Here is a 15,750-nt window from a genome sequence, read left to right on the forward strand (position 1 = left end):
TTTAAATATTTATATTTGGTACCAGGGATTGAATCCAGGAGCACTTAACCACTGAACCACATACCCAGCCCTTTTTCGTATTTTATTTATAGGACAGAGTCTCACTGAATTGCTTAGGGCCTTCCTAAGTTGTTGCCGCTGGCTTTGAACTTGCAATCCTCTTGCCTCAGATACCTGAGCCACTGGGATCCTAGGTGTGTACCACTGTGCCCGGCAAGAGTCAAAATTAAAGCAAAAGAAAAAATTCAATAAACAAAATATCTTTTTTTTTTTTTTTTTGGTGGTGCTGGGGATCAGACCCAGGACTTAATGCATGCTAGGCAAGTGCTCTATCATTGAGCTATATCCCCAACCCAAACTATCATAATTTTGGGGGGGATGCTAGGGATTGAACTCAGAGGCACTCGGCCACTGAGCCACATCCCCAACCCTATTATGTATTTTATTTTGAGAAAGGGTCTCACTGAGTTGCTTAGTGCCTCGCTTTTTTTTGCTGAGGCTGGAATTGAACTCGAGATCCTCCTGCCTCAGCCTCCTGAGCCAATGGAATTACAGATGTGTGCCACTATGCCCAGCTCAAACTATCATAATTTTAAGAATGGCGGGCTGGGGATGTGGCTCAAGCGGTAGCATGCTCGCCTGGCATGCGTGTGGCCCAGGTTCAATCCTCAGCACCACATACCAACAAAGATGTTGTGTCCACCGAGAACTAAAAAATAAATATTAAAAATTCTCTCTCTCTATCCTCTCTCACTCTCTCTTAAAAAAAAAAAAAAAAAAAGAATGGCTATATTCCAGGGGTTGAGGTTGTGGCTCATGGTAGAGTGCTTGCCTAGCATGCGTGAGGCACTGGGTTCGATTCTCAGCACCACATACCAATAAATAAAATAAAGATCCATCAACAACTAAAAATATTTTTAAAAAAGATGTGAGCATTTTGCCCATCATAAATTTTGGGCAGTGATTTTAAAATTTTAATTAATATTTTGGTACTGGGGATTGAACCCAGGAGTGCTTAACCACTGAGCCACATCTCCAGCCCTCTTTTTTTGTTCCTTTGCTTAGGGCCTCACTAAGTTGCTGAGGCTGGCTTTGACCTTGTAATCCTCCAGCCTTAGCCGCCTGTCTCTGGGATTACAGGTGTACAACACCTACCTGGTGATTTTGAAAAAAAAAGAAAAAAGTGCTGTGTGGTGGCGCTAACCAGTGGCTCAGGAGGCTGACGCAGGATCGAGAGTTCTAAGCCAGCCTCAGCAGAAGCAAGGAGCTAAGCAATTCAGTGAGACCCTGTCTCAAAATAAAATACAGAAAAGGGCTGGGGATGTGGTTTAGTGGTTGAGTGCCTCTGAGTTCAATCCCTAGTATCCCCACCCCAAACAAAGTTATGAAGACATGTTTTTTTTTTTTTTTTTTTAAGAGAGAGTGAGAGAGAGGGGGACAGAGAGAGAGAGAGAATTTTAACATTTATTTATTTTTTCTTAGTTCTCGGCGGACACAACATCTTCGTTGGTATGTGGTGCTGAGGCTCGAACCTCAGGCCGCACGCATGCCAGGCGAGCGCGCTACCGCTTGAGCCACATCCCCAGCCCCAAGACATGTTTTTTTTTGAATGTCAGATTTTTTTTTTTTTTTTTTTTTTTTTTTTTTGTGATTCCCAAGTTTTGCTATTTCATTGCACTCCAAGGTGTCTGTGTGATCTCCGAAACGACTCCCAAGAGAAACAAAAAAGTAGTCCCATGTTTCCTCTGTACCTTCAGGCACTGGAATGCTACCTCTTTGGGTAGAAAGGGCCAAAGTACAGTCCCTGTTCTCTGGGAGACAAAACTGGACTAGGTAGACATCTAGAGATGACTTTAAAGCTACATTTAACATGACAGGAGGGAGCACCCCTGCACATAAGCAAATATCAGTACAAAACAAGTCACAGTGTTGGAAGGGTGGTGGGGTATAAAAGGCATGGGCTTAGGAGGTTCTAGTGAGTATTAGTCTTCTTAGCTGCAAAATGGTATGGTAAAGAGTCAGTGATGCATCAAAATATCCTGGTCCAAGGGGAGTAAAAGATGAACTTCCCCAGCAACACCCAGCCAATTCAATACCCCTGAGGTAGACAGAGCTCAAGGATGCTACATTTACTGGCAGCCTGTAATCTCAGCGGTTTGGGAGGCTGGGGCAAGAGGATTGTGAGTTCAAAGCCAGCCTCAGCAACTTAGTGAGAACTTATTTAAAAAATAAATAAAAAATAAAGGGCTGGGGATGTGGTTCAGTGGTTAAGCTCCTGGGTTCAATCCTTGGTATGGCGGGGGTGGGGGGGGGGAAGGACTGTTACATTGTCAATTAAGCCTCCTAGGGATTCTGGAATCAGTACCCAGAGAAACTGCCTTAACAGGTTGTTTTGAGTACTGGAGAATATGTATGCAAAACTGGCATCTACACAGCGTTGTCAATACGTAATAACAATAATGTTTCCTAATAATAACGGTAACAATTGTTATTAGTAGGAGCATTTCAATTAGGAAGCGAGATTTGGGCGGAACCTGGAAGGCGGATGGGATTGGGAAAGGCAGTGGGCAGGAGTGAGGACATTCCAAGGCAGGCGTGGGCTTCCTGAACCAGGGGAGGGACTGTGGCCGGAAGGTGGGGGGTGGGGGCGGAGGACGGAAACTGGCCGCTACAGTGTCCCCCTCAAGGCACTGTGCCATTACCCCCTTGTACAGAGCGCACCCTAGCGGAGGAGCAAGTTCCGTCCATGCTTCATTATGTGGTGTGAAACTGCAGTGTTCCGCCCGCAGAGGAGGAATGTGGGGGGAGACCCGGCAGCAAAGATCAGACCTCCGGGCTGCGCTGGCTGCCTGTCCCAAGGCGCCGCCGCCGTTCTGCCCCCGCTCCCTGGCCCCCAGGCTTCCCAGGGCAGCTGCAGCATCCCAGGTGCCCAGCTCGCTGCCTTCGCGGTCCCCTCCCTGACTCCGGGATTCCTAGGCTCTGGAGCTGTCCGGGCAACCAGCAGGGCAGGGACGGAGAGGGGAGGCTGGTCGGCCTCCTGAGTCAGCCCCAAGTTACAAGTGGGAAGAGGTGGCTGTGACGCAAGTTTCCAGGGGGCCCTGGGTCAGCTCGGAGGGAGCGCGCCAGAGTGGCTCCACTCCGTGTAGTTGCAATCGTGAAAAAGCGAAAGCCCAAGCACGCATCCCAGGCCGCCTTCCCACTGCCGCTGCAAGCGGAACCCAATCACGTCCCCCATCCCGACCCAGGGGCCTCGTGAGCGTAGTAGACCCTGCATTGGGCAGTCCCCAGCGGACCCCGAGCGGCAAAGACTGGGCTCCCTCACAGAGGCTGGCCTTTTTTTTTTTTTTTTTGCAATGCTTGCCAACCTGTCAGCTGATGGACCTCATCACCCATAGTGGCGCATGTAGCTGGGCCGCAGCTCGCTCAGTTCACGCCGCGTTTCCCCAGCCGGTCCGCAGCCCTGGGCCCCCTGCACCGTCGGGGAGGTCTGCAGACACTGGTTTCAGGCGGCCCCCCGGGGCCCATGCCCCTCTCGCCACGGCCTTGCGCCGCCCGAGGGACTCTGCAAATAGTCCTTTGTTTACATGCAATTCCTTACTCCGCGGAAGGAGGCCGGGGGAGTGCTGAGTTTTCACCAGCTGTTTCCCGCCTTGAAACAGACATCTGATCAGCTGCAAACACACACACACATACACACGCCCGGGGAGGCAGGCCGGAGAGACCTCCCTCCCGCCCCTCCCGCCCGCCTCCCTCCCCTCGCTGCCGCCGCCGCCGCCAGCATCTGGGACCGGCCGATTCTGCACCTCCGTCCGGCGCTGCCCTTTGATTCGGATTTCCATCTTGCATTCTCCGGCGGACCGCGGGACCCAGCTCGTGCAGAGGAGGGGGGCCGATCGCTATGGAGTATTTCATGGTGCCCACTCAGAAGGTGCCCTCTTTGCAACATTTCAGGAAAACAGAGAAAGAAGTGATAGGAGGACTCTGTAGGTGTGTACTCCTCCTACCCCCACCCCTTCCTACCATTGCAGCCCCTGGCCAGCCCGCCCGGGCGGGCGCGCGTGTGCGCACGCATGGCCCGCGCTGCCGACCCTGCTCTCTTTTCTTAGCCACCGGGGTGGCTGCAGCCCAGTTCCCCGTGCTTGAGCCGCCTGGGGACCTTCCTTTCTCAGAACGTGGGGACCCCGAGCGGCCCCAGCCACTTTTGTCCCCTGCAGGCGGGCGAGTCGCGACGTTTGTAAATTGCAAACAGACCCACGTGGTTCTGCAGCAGTCCCGGCCATGCTTGGTGCTGGTGTCTTTACTCCCTCGCTTCCTCCCCCCTTCTCGCGGCTGCTTCCTCCTTTCCCTGCTTCCTTGTGCTCTCAGAGCCCCCCTCCAAGGGAACTGGGAGGGGGGGTCCCAGGCGCGCGTGGAGCCCCGGCGAGGGCAGCTACAATGCAGCCATGCCGCGGATCCGGACGCGGGGGGGGGGCGGGGAGCCGGGTGGTGTGCGTGTTTGCAGAGAGCGGAGTTGCTTCGGGGTCGGGGGCATGCTTGTGTGGGGCTGCGGGGATGGGCGGGCCCAGAGGGGCAGCGCGGCGGGCAGAAGCGCCGCGGCCCTGGACATCTTGGTTACTGCTGGGTCGCTCGCTTGCCCGCCCGCGCCCGGGCGCTGTTTACTAGCGAGGCCTGGACGTGACTCTGCAGCCCTCTTGGAGTAGGCGGGCCTGTGCGCGCGTGGCCTCGCGGGAGCTGTAGTTCTCCGCGCGCGGCTGTTGCGGCATTGTGGGACTTGTAGGCACTCTCAGGCCACGCTTTCCCCGCACAAAGCTCAGCCTCTGCTTACAGTGGGGGCAAGGCAGGCCAGGTGGGGAGGCCTTTAGGTACGCGGCACCTGAGGGTGGCCTTGGCTGCGCAAGGCCGCCCCTCTCCGCACGTGAACTTTCCCATCCCCGGATCCTTCCCTCAGCGGTAAACCAAAATCGCTCGTCTGGTCACAGCCGAGTGGATGGCCCAGGGTCCTCAGCCTTCCATAGAAGTCGCTTTGCAAGCTTGGCTCTGGGTTGCCCCAGATCTATCCTTTACCAAGGGTGAAGGATTCGCTGGCCACTAGTAGTGGAATCACCCTGGATACGTTAGAATGCACAAGCCTGTAATTCTGATGGCAGGGCCCGGACATCTGCTTATTGTCGACCCCGAGTGGCCAGCCAGGGATGCGCGCAGAGATGGGGAGTTTCTCCAGTGCGCACAAGTTTGGGACCTGCAGTCTTTTTCTTGCCGTGCTGCTCCAGAAGCAAATGGCTCCCCAAAGCTGGAGCCACGTGCTCTGCCGCCCGGGCAGGCGGGGCCGGGTGTTAGGGAGGAGGAGCCCACATGGTGTATCCCAGGCCAGTGGACTCCACTGCACAGGCACACGCCCCGCCTCAGGCCTCCCATCTTTCTCAAGTTCACAGTCAATACCAGTTAATGGGTCTGGTAGCTGGCAGGGCCACCTTGAAGGGTGGCCTTAGAAAAGGTCCAGCAGTAATAAGTCGCTTTGCTAGGGTTTTCTCATTGAGTTGTCATAGTCTTCCTCTGAGACTCCTTGTCTTCTGATTCCTTTGTAAAGATGAGGACACAGAGGCTGGCTAGACCAAGTGGTGGAGGTGGGTCTGCAACACTGATCCCAGAGGCCTGCCCTTCCACTTGCTATTGGTAGCTGGGCTGGGCAGTGGAGGTGGGATTGAATTCCAAACTATTGAGAGGACTCCTTCGGCCTCTGACCTGTGCAGTCTTGGGCAGTGAGACCCTCTGACTGCCATGCTTGGGCTTTGGTTGAGACTTCTGGGGCCTATTAAGACTCTGGCTTCACTCCATCTCTGTCCTAAGTCCCCCTTTGAAGGAGGCCAGCAGACCACCAGGAGGTATGAGCCTTGGCAGACCCAGTGCTTGAGGTAGCAGGGCCTGCTTCCTGGTGCACAAGTCCTCAGCCTGACCCTCTTCTAGGCAGTTACCAGCTGTGCACTGGGCCAAGAGTCAAGGCCTCTAAGGTTTGTTCATTTTCACCTGGGGCCACAGGGTGACATGGGAATACTGACCTTCTGGCTGGGTGAATTTGCTTCTCAGGCTGGAGGACTTCACTTCATCTCTGTCTAGCTGAGCCTTCCCTGCCCCTCTCCTCTGTCTCCCAGGCCAAACGGAGAGAGAGGGTTGCAGGGTACAGTGCTGCCTGGAGGTTTTGGACCTGTTGTCTAATGATCCTCAGCCTTGGAAAAAGGCAACACCTCTGAGAAAGTGTCTGGAAGCTGTTACAGTGTCATTCAGACTCTGAAGAGCAGGTGGCCTTCTCTTTGTAAGCTCTTTAAAAAAGTGCCTGTAAAAAGGGAGTTAAAAGGCTGGGGTTGTGGCTTGGTGGCAGAGCACTTGCTAGCATGTGTGAGGCACTGGCTTCAATCCTCAGCACCACATAAAAATAAATAAATAAACAAAGTAAATGCTCCTAATTAAAAAAAAAAAGGAGGGGCAGGGAGTTAGAGAAAATTAAAGGCTTTGGATTATGGAGTCCCTGATCCTATATTTAGAAACCCCAGCTAGATGCTGGAACCGAGGATACAGCAGTGAATAAGACCTGACCACTGGTGCTAAAGGGTCCTTTCGGCCCCTGAGAGAGCCACGGGATGTTCTGGACACCTGGGTGCAAACCCTGGGAAACAGGGAATCCTGTTATCCTCCTATTATGTTCTTTCTCATTTATTTATTTATTCATTCATTCTGGGGATTGAACCCAGGGGTCTACCACTGATCAGCACCCTGATCTCTTGAGAAACGTCTTGCTAAGTTACCTGCAATTCTTCTGCCTCAGCCTCCTGAATTGCTGGGATTACAGGCGTCTGCCACCATACTTCTCTCTATCTTCTTCTTTTTTTTTTTTTTTGGTACTGGGGATTGGGTGCCTAACCACTGAGCCACATCCCCGGCCCTTTTTATTTTTTGAGACAGGGTCTCGCTAAGTTGCTGAGGGCCTCTCTGAGTTGCTGAGGCTGGCTTTGAACTTGGCGATCCTCCTGCACCAGCCTCGCCAGTTGCTGGGATTCTAGGCGTGTGCCACCATGCCCAGCTCTCTCTCGTTTACATTTTACCATGACCCTGTGAAATGAGGCAGTATTTCCACGTTTTACAGGTGGGGTAGACAGAGGCTGTATGAGAGACACAGTGGCACAGCTTGTGGTTCCACAGCCAGCAGGTGGCTAGGCTGAAGGTGACACTTGAACCCAATGCAGGGTTCCCTCTGATGGGCTGGAGGAGCTGGAGGGAGGTGAGGTGGGGGCAGAATGTCTGCCTGGAGCAGCTTGGGCATCCTGTGTTCTGGAACCCAGGAGGGTGGCGGACTGGCTGTGGTAGGTTGGAGAGGGGTGTATGGCTAGAGGCAGTGGGACCTGTGCAGACAGAGAAGTAAGAGTGCCTTGGGCATCCTTGGTGGGCAGGTTCTCCCCTCTTCCTGTTTTTTGTGTGGACTTCCTCACCTTTGTGTGGATGTTTAAGTGACTCTGGGATGTATGAGTTGAGGGGATTGTGAAATGAAGTTCTCAGTGACCAGTTGGAGGTAGGAACTGGGCAGTCAGGTTGAGGGGATAGGAGATACTTGGTCTTAGACTGGGCAGGGGGAGCACGTACTGGTCAGGGATCTAGGTGTGCGGAGTATACCATTGTCCCTGAACATCTGGTTGGGTTGCTGCCCGTCTTCCCAGATTTCTTTTTTTTTTTTTTTTTTTTAAAGAGAGAGTGAGGGGGGAGAGAGAGAGAGAGAGAGAGAGAGAGAGAGAGAGAGAGAGAATTTCAACATTTATTTTTTAGTTCTCGGCGGACACAACATCTTTGTTGGTATGTGGTGCTGAGGATCGAACCTGGACCGCACGCATGCCAGGCGAGCGCGCTACCGCTTGAGCCACATCCCCAGCCCCTTCCCAGATTTCTAAGGACACTGTTGTAGGAGGGATAGCAGCCCTGCCCTTGACACCCAAGCCTGCTGCCCAAATTTTACACCTTGACTCTTTGGCTGCCCAGTGTCCTGCCTTATTCCTGAAGCGAAGCAGGCCCTGGTCAGCCCCATCAGACTGGCTGTGAGAGGACAGTGAGGTGAGGGGGAGAAGAAGCCAGAGCTACCTGCTGCCAGTGGCCTCTCTGCCCACCTGGAGGAGTAGAAGTTGGGGAAGGTAGTGGGACTTTTTTTTTTTTAAATATATTTTTTAGCTGTTGATGTACTTTTATTTTTTATTTATTTATATGTGGGTGCTGAGGATCAAACCCAGTGCTTCACACATGCTGGGCAAGCGCTCTGCCCCTGAGCCTCAACCCTACCCGGTAGTGGGACTTTTACCATATGGTTGGTTACTGTGAATGGAGCTTACTTCTGTAACACACAGAAAAAGCTGTAAGGAACTTTCAGGCAGTTTTAGGAAGGTCCACTTTATGCAGTACGTATCTCCTGGAAATGACAGTTAACCATCTTTCATCAGTAGGAACCTTGGGTTGGTCAGCATTTAGAAGCCCTGATTGGTCAGCATTCCACCAGTCAGCATTCCTGGTTAGATAACACCACACAAATCAGAACTTCTGGTTAGCAAGTAGTCCATTAAACAGTTCTAAGCTGGTACTTGTGGTGCTGTTCAGATGAATTATAATTGAGAGTCTTGGTGGCAAATTCAGGTCTACATGAAGAGCCGTAGCTGAGGGGAAGTCTCTTTTCTTGGAGTTAAGCAGCTGGTTCCCAAGTCAGGGGGCTGGACTGATGGGTTTGGAGGGAGTGGGCAGAATGGGACATTTGGAGGACCTGGACTGGCAGCTTCTGGTGCAGAGGAGGGGCTGACATGGGCCACGGCTCTCAGGGTCTCTTCCTTCTGGAATTTTGGGGTTGGGCCTTTCAGGACCAGGGTTCTATGGGTTCCTTTGAGCTCCCCAGTTAGGAGGCATCCTGTGGGGGTGGTATAGAGAGGCTGAGGGTCAGCTCCCTTGGCTGAGTTTCATGGTGGGACTTGGGCAGGGAGTTGCAGGAACATACATTCCACTGCACCCTGCTTCATCCTCTGCCAGGTGCCACCTTGGGCAAGTCACTTCTTGTGGGCCTGGCCCCTCATTGGGGGAGGGCAGGAACACAAGCACTGTTCTTGCAGCTACACCCCTTTTGCTGAGCTGCCCTGGGCTGGGTGTGAACAGTCCATAGAGGGCACCAGCAGCTGGTGGGGTGTCTGCAGGAGCCTGCTGTGCCTTGGTCTGGCTGTTTGATCATGGGCATATCCAGCGCGTAGCCCTCTACATGGATGACTGCTCCCTGTTGGTCAGTGGGGATAATGCAGAGCCTGTTCTGCCCCATGGCTCCATACCTGCTTGGGGTCCCAGCTCCACCACTTGCAATAACTTGTCCCTTTCCAAGACTCTCTGTCTTCCTCTTTATATGGGAACCATCAGGTCACCTGACTCAGGAAAACTGTGACAATTCAATGAAGAAATGCTAGCAAAGTGTGTCCAGCACATTACATGAAGAATACAGAATGTATTTTGCTCATTCCTCTATTCTAAGCCCTCCAGGGGCCAGGCTCTGAGGGCAGTTGAGCCTCAGCTTCTGCCCTGCTCTTTTTCTTTTTGCAGACACCCTCTCACTCCCATTATGGGGCAGAAAATTGAGAAAAAGGGAGGCACCCTGGCCTGAAGACAGGGAGATGGATGTTCAGCTGTCTGATCTAGAACTGTGGCTTTCCAGACTCTGGACCCTGAGTGAAGGGGAACGTCATCTGTAAAGGGAGGGATGTGGTTCCCTTCCTAGTGCAGACATTCCCAGGCCCTGTGAAGGGTCTGCGCCCTGGGGCTCTGGGTGGGTCTCAGCCCTGGCCTTTGGGCATTGATGTCTGGGGCCTTGGCTTGGAGAAGCAGGAAGGGGCTGATTTGCCCCCAGACCCAGCAGCAGCTGATGGGGAGCTAACTCCTAGCTGGCCACCCTCTGTTGGGAGAGGAAGCTGAGGCCTAGGAAGGGGAGGGATGTGTCCAGAGGCCCTCAGGGAGCTGAGGTGGGACAAAAGGGGCAGGTTGGGTGGGGCAGAACAGGCCTTGACTGTTTCTGTCTGTTCCTCTGTGTTCTCCCCTGGGCTGCTGTGTAGCTCCTTTTCTTTTGGGGATAAGGACAAAGGCCAAGTCACAGCAAAGGATTTAGACCAGGCTCCTCCTTGACCTTGATGAGTGCTGCACAGAGACCTTTCCCTATTCCCCCGTCCCAGGAGCACAAGCTTCCTTGGCTAAGACCTGAAACAGGTCACCCTGGGAGGGCCCCTCAGGAAGAGGCCAGGCTGTGGCTTTGGGTGGGGCTGGCGGCCTCTGCTAGGAGCCCAGCATCTGGAAGCCATCAGGCGGGGTGGGGTGGGGGAGTTGCAGGGGAGGGCCGGGAAGTGGGGCATGCCTCCTTCAGGCCACACACAGGCCCACCCCTCGGGAGCAGTGGCGCAGGCCCACAGGCTCCCCTGCTGCCTTGCCTCCTCCAGTGCCCGAAGCCTCGCCCCCTTCCTGGCTGCCTTCTCTCTCACCCCACTGGCTACTGCTCCTGCACCAGGCAGTAACGTCGCCCACAGCCTGCGGGGAGTCTCACTTCTTTGGCACAGAGTGGGCTTGCCTTTTGGAGTAGGTGGGCTCTGTGGAGAACTGTCCTAGGGATTGTTGGCTTGGTGTCCCCTCTGTGGAATGAGTGGTACCCATCTTATCTTTTGTGAAGTCTTAGTCTGCAGGGCTGGGGCTGGACTGGGGTGTTAGGGGAGTATAGCTGGAGACACGGCTGTAGGGGTAGGAAGGGAGGAGGAGGAACATTTTCTCAGTCCTGGGGTGGCAAAGGCTGAGTCTGAAGGAGATGGTCCAGATGCACCGCCTGGAGCTCAGACATGTCCCAGGAGTGTCTCTGATTGTGGCCTGGGGTCCACCTGCTCACAATTACAGGGAACAGCCATGGAGGCTACAGGGCCTCACCCAGACCTAGCTAGATACTGGAGCTGGCATCTGGGGTCTGTAGTATATAAACTCCTGTGTAGTAGTGTGTGTGTGTGTGTGTGCGCGCGCGCGCGCGCATAGGGCTTGGCGTGCACTCTACCATTGAGCTACATCCCTACGTAGCCCTTTTTTTAAATTTGATTTTGAGACAGCATCTGGCTAAGTTGCCTTGGCTGGCCTCAAACTTGTGATCTTCTTGCCTCAGCCTCTGGAATAGCTGGGATTACAGGTGTGTGCTACCTCACCCAGATTCCTGGGTGTTTCTGATACCCAGACGTGTCTGGGAGCCTCTGATCTGGAGGACACCTCTTTCCAGGAAGAAAGCCAGGGAAGGGTTAGGTTTGGAGCAGGCTGCCCTTGCCTGAAGCCAGCTGTCCAGGGAGCACCTCTCTGTCATCTTAGGTGATCTGCTGGCGGGTAGGCATCTGTGTGATCTGGCCTCTTTTTGCAGCAGGGCAGAGATGCAGGTTACATCTAGGGCCCTCAGGAGATGAATTTGAAGATAGGTCCACTGGGGGTGGGGTTAATACTGCATCTAGCCTGAACCTGTCCCCGTCCTTCCTGGCAGCCTTGCCAACATTCCACTGACCCCCGAGACCCAGCGGGACCAGGAGAGGCGAATTCGGCGAGAGATTGCCAACAGCAACGAGCGGAGGCGCATGCAGAGCATCAACGCAGGCTTCCAGTCCCTCAAGACCCTCATCCCCCACACAGATGGAGAGAAGCTCAGCAAGGTGAGCAGGGAGGGCTTCCTGGAGTCGGTGGCAGGCTGTGGTTGGGAAGGGAAGTGGGCTTGGGCAAATACCACATTGACTTTGTTCCCTCTTGCCTTCAGGCAGCTATTCTCCAGCAGACAGCAGAGTACATCTTCTCCCTGGAGCAGGAGAAGACCAGGCTCCTGCAGCAGAACACACAGCTCAAGCGCTTCATTCAGGTACCCAGAGGGGGCCTCCTTTCCTCAGCACCCTCCTCCTGGCTCCCTCACCTCAGCATGGGCAGGCCTGGACCCAGCCACTGGCCTGGGATGCAGATGCAGCAGCAGGTCCCATCTTGTCCACCAACCTGCCTACTTCACACACTTGCCTTCCTGCCAGGGCCTCAGTTTCCCGTTTTGTGTGGTGGAGTGGACTCTGGAAGGCATTTGGCCAGTTGTTGGATTTGCAAAATGGGCTCCCTAGGTGGGTCCATCTCTGTTGGGCAGCTCCATGGGGTTTGCAGTGGAGCCCATCTCCATGGTGGTGTTCGTGGTATGGGGGTGTCAGCACACTCACCAACCCCTTGGGGTCCTTAGGAGCTGAGTGGCTCATCTCCGAAGCGGCGGCGGGCAGAGGACAAGGACGAGGGCATTGGCTCCCCGGACATCTGGGAGGATGAGAAGGCGGAGGACCTGCGGCGGGAGATGATTGAGCTGCGGCAGCAGCTGGACAAGGAGCGCTCGGTGCGCATGATGCTGGAGGAGCAGGTGAGGCAGTGCCCTCTGCCGGCCGGGCGCGGTGCCGCGGGCGCGGAGGATGGATTCTGTGGTCTCTTCTGCCCTGGCGCCTTCCGTTTAGCAGGTATTTACGGGCGCACCTGCTTTGTGCCAGTCTTAGGAATGGAGAACAGCCAGATAGGGCCCTACCCTCCAGGGCCACCTTTTGCGTGGGGGCGAGGGGAATCAGTCCTAGTCTGGAACCGAGGGCTGGGGTATAGATCAGTGACAGCACATGTGTTTAGCATATAAAGCTCTGGGTTCAGACCCAGCGCCAAAACCAAAAAAAAAAAAAAAGCCTGAAAAAAAAAAAAGAAGAGCTGTGCCATCAGGAGGGGATTGACCTACTTCTCCAGGGGTACTCCCCGGTTCTACATGGAAACCAGCTAATCAGACACAGAAAGGAGAAGGGTGCTCCAGGTGGAGGGAAGGCCCAAGGGCTGGAGGGGGAAGAGGCCTGGTGGGCTCTGGTGAGGACTTTGGTCTTCACGCTGAGGAGGGCTAGGATTTTGGGTTGGGGCTTGCTCTGTGCTTGGGCTTGAGGGTTTAGTGAATGGCTTGCTTTGCTGCTGGTTTGGCCTGCTCTTGACTGCTGTGTGCTCCACCTGCAGGTGCGCTCGCTTGAGGCCCACATGTATCCAGAAAAGCTCAAGGTGATCGCCCAGCAGGTGCAGCTGCAGCAGCAGCAGGAGCAGGTGCGGCTGCTGCACCAGGAGAAGTTGGAGCGGGAACAGCAGCACCTGCGGACCCAGGTGAGCAGGAGGCTCTGGGAGGGCCCCCTGAAAAATGCCCTGGGGTTCCACTATCTTCTTCAAGGGAATCCCCCCCACCCAGTAACTTATAAACCTCCACTAGAGCCCACACCACCTTGCCGTAGTGCCACGCCAGGGACCACATAGATCTTTGGGGGGGCAAATAAGACCCAAACTACAGGACCCCCCATGAGTAAGGGAGGGTGATGGGCTGGAAGGGCCTTTGGAGAGACTGAAGGCTTCTGTTTTGCAGCTCTTGCCCCCTCCGGCCCCTACGCACCACCCCACAGTGATTGTGCCAGCACCAGCCCCCCCCCACTCCCACCACATCAATGTTGTCACCATGGGCCCCTCCTCAGTCATCAACTCTGTGTCCACTTCCCGGCAAAATCTGGACACCATTGTGCAGGTACCTGGGCTTGGGGAAGGGGCAGCTTGTGGGGGGACCTCTGGGAAGAGACTTTTAGGGGAGTTAGAAAAAATGGAAGAGGAGCCAGAGGGGCTTGGGTTGGGTGAAGTCTAGATGCCCCTGGGGAGGTCTCCTCCCTGTGTCTCTGGGGACAGAGAACTGGAGAGTGGCCTGGCAAAAGAACTGTGTTCTTTTCCTTGTCATGGATTTTGCAGAGAGGCTCCTTTGGGCTCAGAGCCTCCTGGTTACCAAGCTCCTGCAGTTTTTGAGTTGATCCAGAACATTCTCTCACTTCCATTTCCCAGAACTTGGGATAGAGGTAGAGGTGGCAGTGGCTGGGTGGGTTGTCCTCACACCTTTTATAAGTCTGTGGGCAGCATAAGGAAATTAGTTAATTAATAATGAAATAATCTAAAAAAGCCCAAACAGGAAAAAACCCTTCTGTACCCCCAGACCTTTAGTTGCCCATAAACCCAGCACACTGAATGCAATAGTAACAAAGGCCTTTAATGAGCTAGCAGGCAGACTTTAGAATGCATAAATATGTGAGAGATGCTCATTGCGGGGCAGCCCTGGGACTGTGGGTTCTGGGAAGGGGTTCTTCAACTTAACAGAGGTGGGGGTTTCTAAAGTTTGTTCCTCCTGGACTCTGGCAGCACTCCCCTCTGCCAGGTTTATTTCTGGACAGTTCTGGGGTATGTGTTTTGGGGGAGGTCATGGCTGGCTGAGGTCTGCCCTTGTCTCCTGGCTGGCTGGCATCTCCAGCAGAGCTTCTTCAGTGGCCTGTTTCTGCACAGGCAATCCAGCACATCGAGGGCACCCAGGAGAAGCAGGAGCTGGAGGAGGAACAGCGGCGAGCGGTCATTGTGAAGCCAGTCCGCAGCTGCCCGGAGGCCCATACCTCCGACACAGCCTCCGATTCGGAGGCCTCAGACAGTGATGCCATGGACCAGAGCCGGGAGGAGCCGTTAGGGGATGGAGAGCTTCCCTGACCACCCCCAGCCCTCCTCTCCCTTGTGGGGGCTGGAGGGGGCCGGGGCAGCAACAGGGAGAAATGTGGGTGAATGAGTGAGAAATTTTTACAAAATTATGATGTCATTTGGGTCTCTTTTATGACCTCTTTTTTCAATACTGTAAATCAACCTTTGAATGATGCCACCCAAGCCAAGGTCCCGGGGCTGGGGTGCTGCAGAGCGTGTGGGAGCATTGGGACCCCAGGGTTGGGCCTCGGCCCTGGGGGCTGGGGGACGCTGACACTGAGGTGCCTGGCCTCTCTCCGCCAAAAAACATTTTTTCATTTGAACGTGTTTTTAAGAACAGGGAAAATCAAACGAAACCCCAAGGTATTTCCTCCCTCCCCAGAGCCTGTCAGTCTCAATCCTTCCCTCTGTTTGGTTTTCATATTTCTTCCTTAAGCACTTACATGGGTTGGGGGTCAGACTGGGTCGGGCTTTCTGGGGGCCCGGGGGTCTGTGTTGCTTCTTGGTTGGGGTTTGCTGCTGCCCTTCTCCCTTCCCCCTCCCCATCTCAGCACCAGGACTCTCCATCCCCCAGCCCACCTCTCCCTCCAGGTCCCATCCTCAACCCCAGAATGTCTTTGTCTCTCTCTCTTTGTTTTGTTTGTTGTTGGTTTTATTTTGGTTTAGGTTTTGTTTTTATTTTTGTTTTTTTTTAAAACAATTTTGAGGTCTTTGTGTCCAAGGAGAAGCTATTATATTTTGTTAAAAAGTGGGGGAAAAACCAAGAGGCCACTGTGCCTTTGTAAAGAAACAAATAAAGTTTGTACTTTGTTTTTTAGATTCTGTGTCTCTTGGGGTGCACTGTCTTGAGGACCTAGACCAGGCTACCTGACCAGTAGTAGGACCCCCAACTCCAGAGGGGACTGTGAACATAATACCCACATTGTGTGTGGGTTGTCATGAGATTTTGGGATCCCCATATTCCCTGGGTATTCTGCAAAGATGGAGGGTGGTGTTGTGGGTAAGGGGAAAGAGCAAGTGAGCCACAGTTTCCTAACTTCTGGAGAAGAACACGGGTGTTCAGGGTTCCTAGGCTTGTGTAATTCCATTGAACCTCAGTCTCCTCATCTGTAGAAGGGAATGGAACATGCTCTTGTGGTGTGGTGAGTGTGTGCC

General features: G+C 54.0%; 1 protein-coding gene across 1 annotated transcript; it reads left to right on the forward strand.

Annotated features, from left to right (window-relative positions):
* The first annotated feature begins 3,555 nt into the window (after positions 1-3,555).
* TFAP4 (transcription factor AP-4) lies at positions 3,556-15,412 on the forward strand. Its single transcript, XM_081299642.1, has 7 exons — positions 3,556-3,987; positions 11,552-11,717; positions 11,819-11,917; positions 12,275-12,445; positions 13,066-13,206; positions 13,460-13,615; positions 14,413-15,412. Exons 1-7 carry the CDS (start codon positions 3,899-3,901, stop codon positions 14,605-14,607), a joined length of 1,017 nt encoding a protein of 338 aa, XP_081155768.1. The 5' UTR covers positions 3,556-3,898; the 3' UTR covers positions 14,608-15,412.
* Positions 15,413-15,750: the final 338 nt, after the last annotated feature.

The sequence above is a fragment of the Spermophilus citellus genome (assembly GCF_964194105.1).
Source record: "Spermophilus citellus genome assembly, chromosome: 6".
Classification (NCBI taxonomy): Eukaryota; Metazoa; Chordata; class Mammalia; order Rodentia; family Sciuridae; genus Spermophilus; species Spermophilus citellus.

Bases quoted from the DNA above. Each gene is read 5' to 3' on its own strand.
- TFAP4 (XM_081299642.1), top strand. From the start codon at position 3,899: ATGGAGTATTTCATGGTGCCCACTCAGAAGGTGCCCTCTTTGCAACAT. The intron at 11,718-11,818 runs GTGAGCAGGGAG...TCTTGCCTTCAG, and splicing joins ATGGAGAGAAGCTCAGCAAG to GCAGCTATTCTCCAGCAGAC. The intron at 13,207-13,459 runs GTGAGCAGGAGG...TCTGTTTTGCAG, and splicing joins AGCAGCACCTGCGGACCCAG to CTCTTGCCCCCTCCGGCCCC.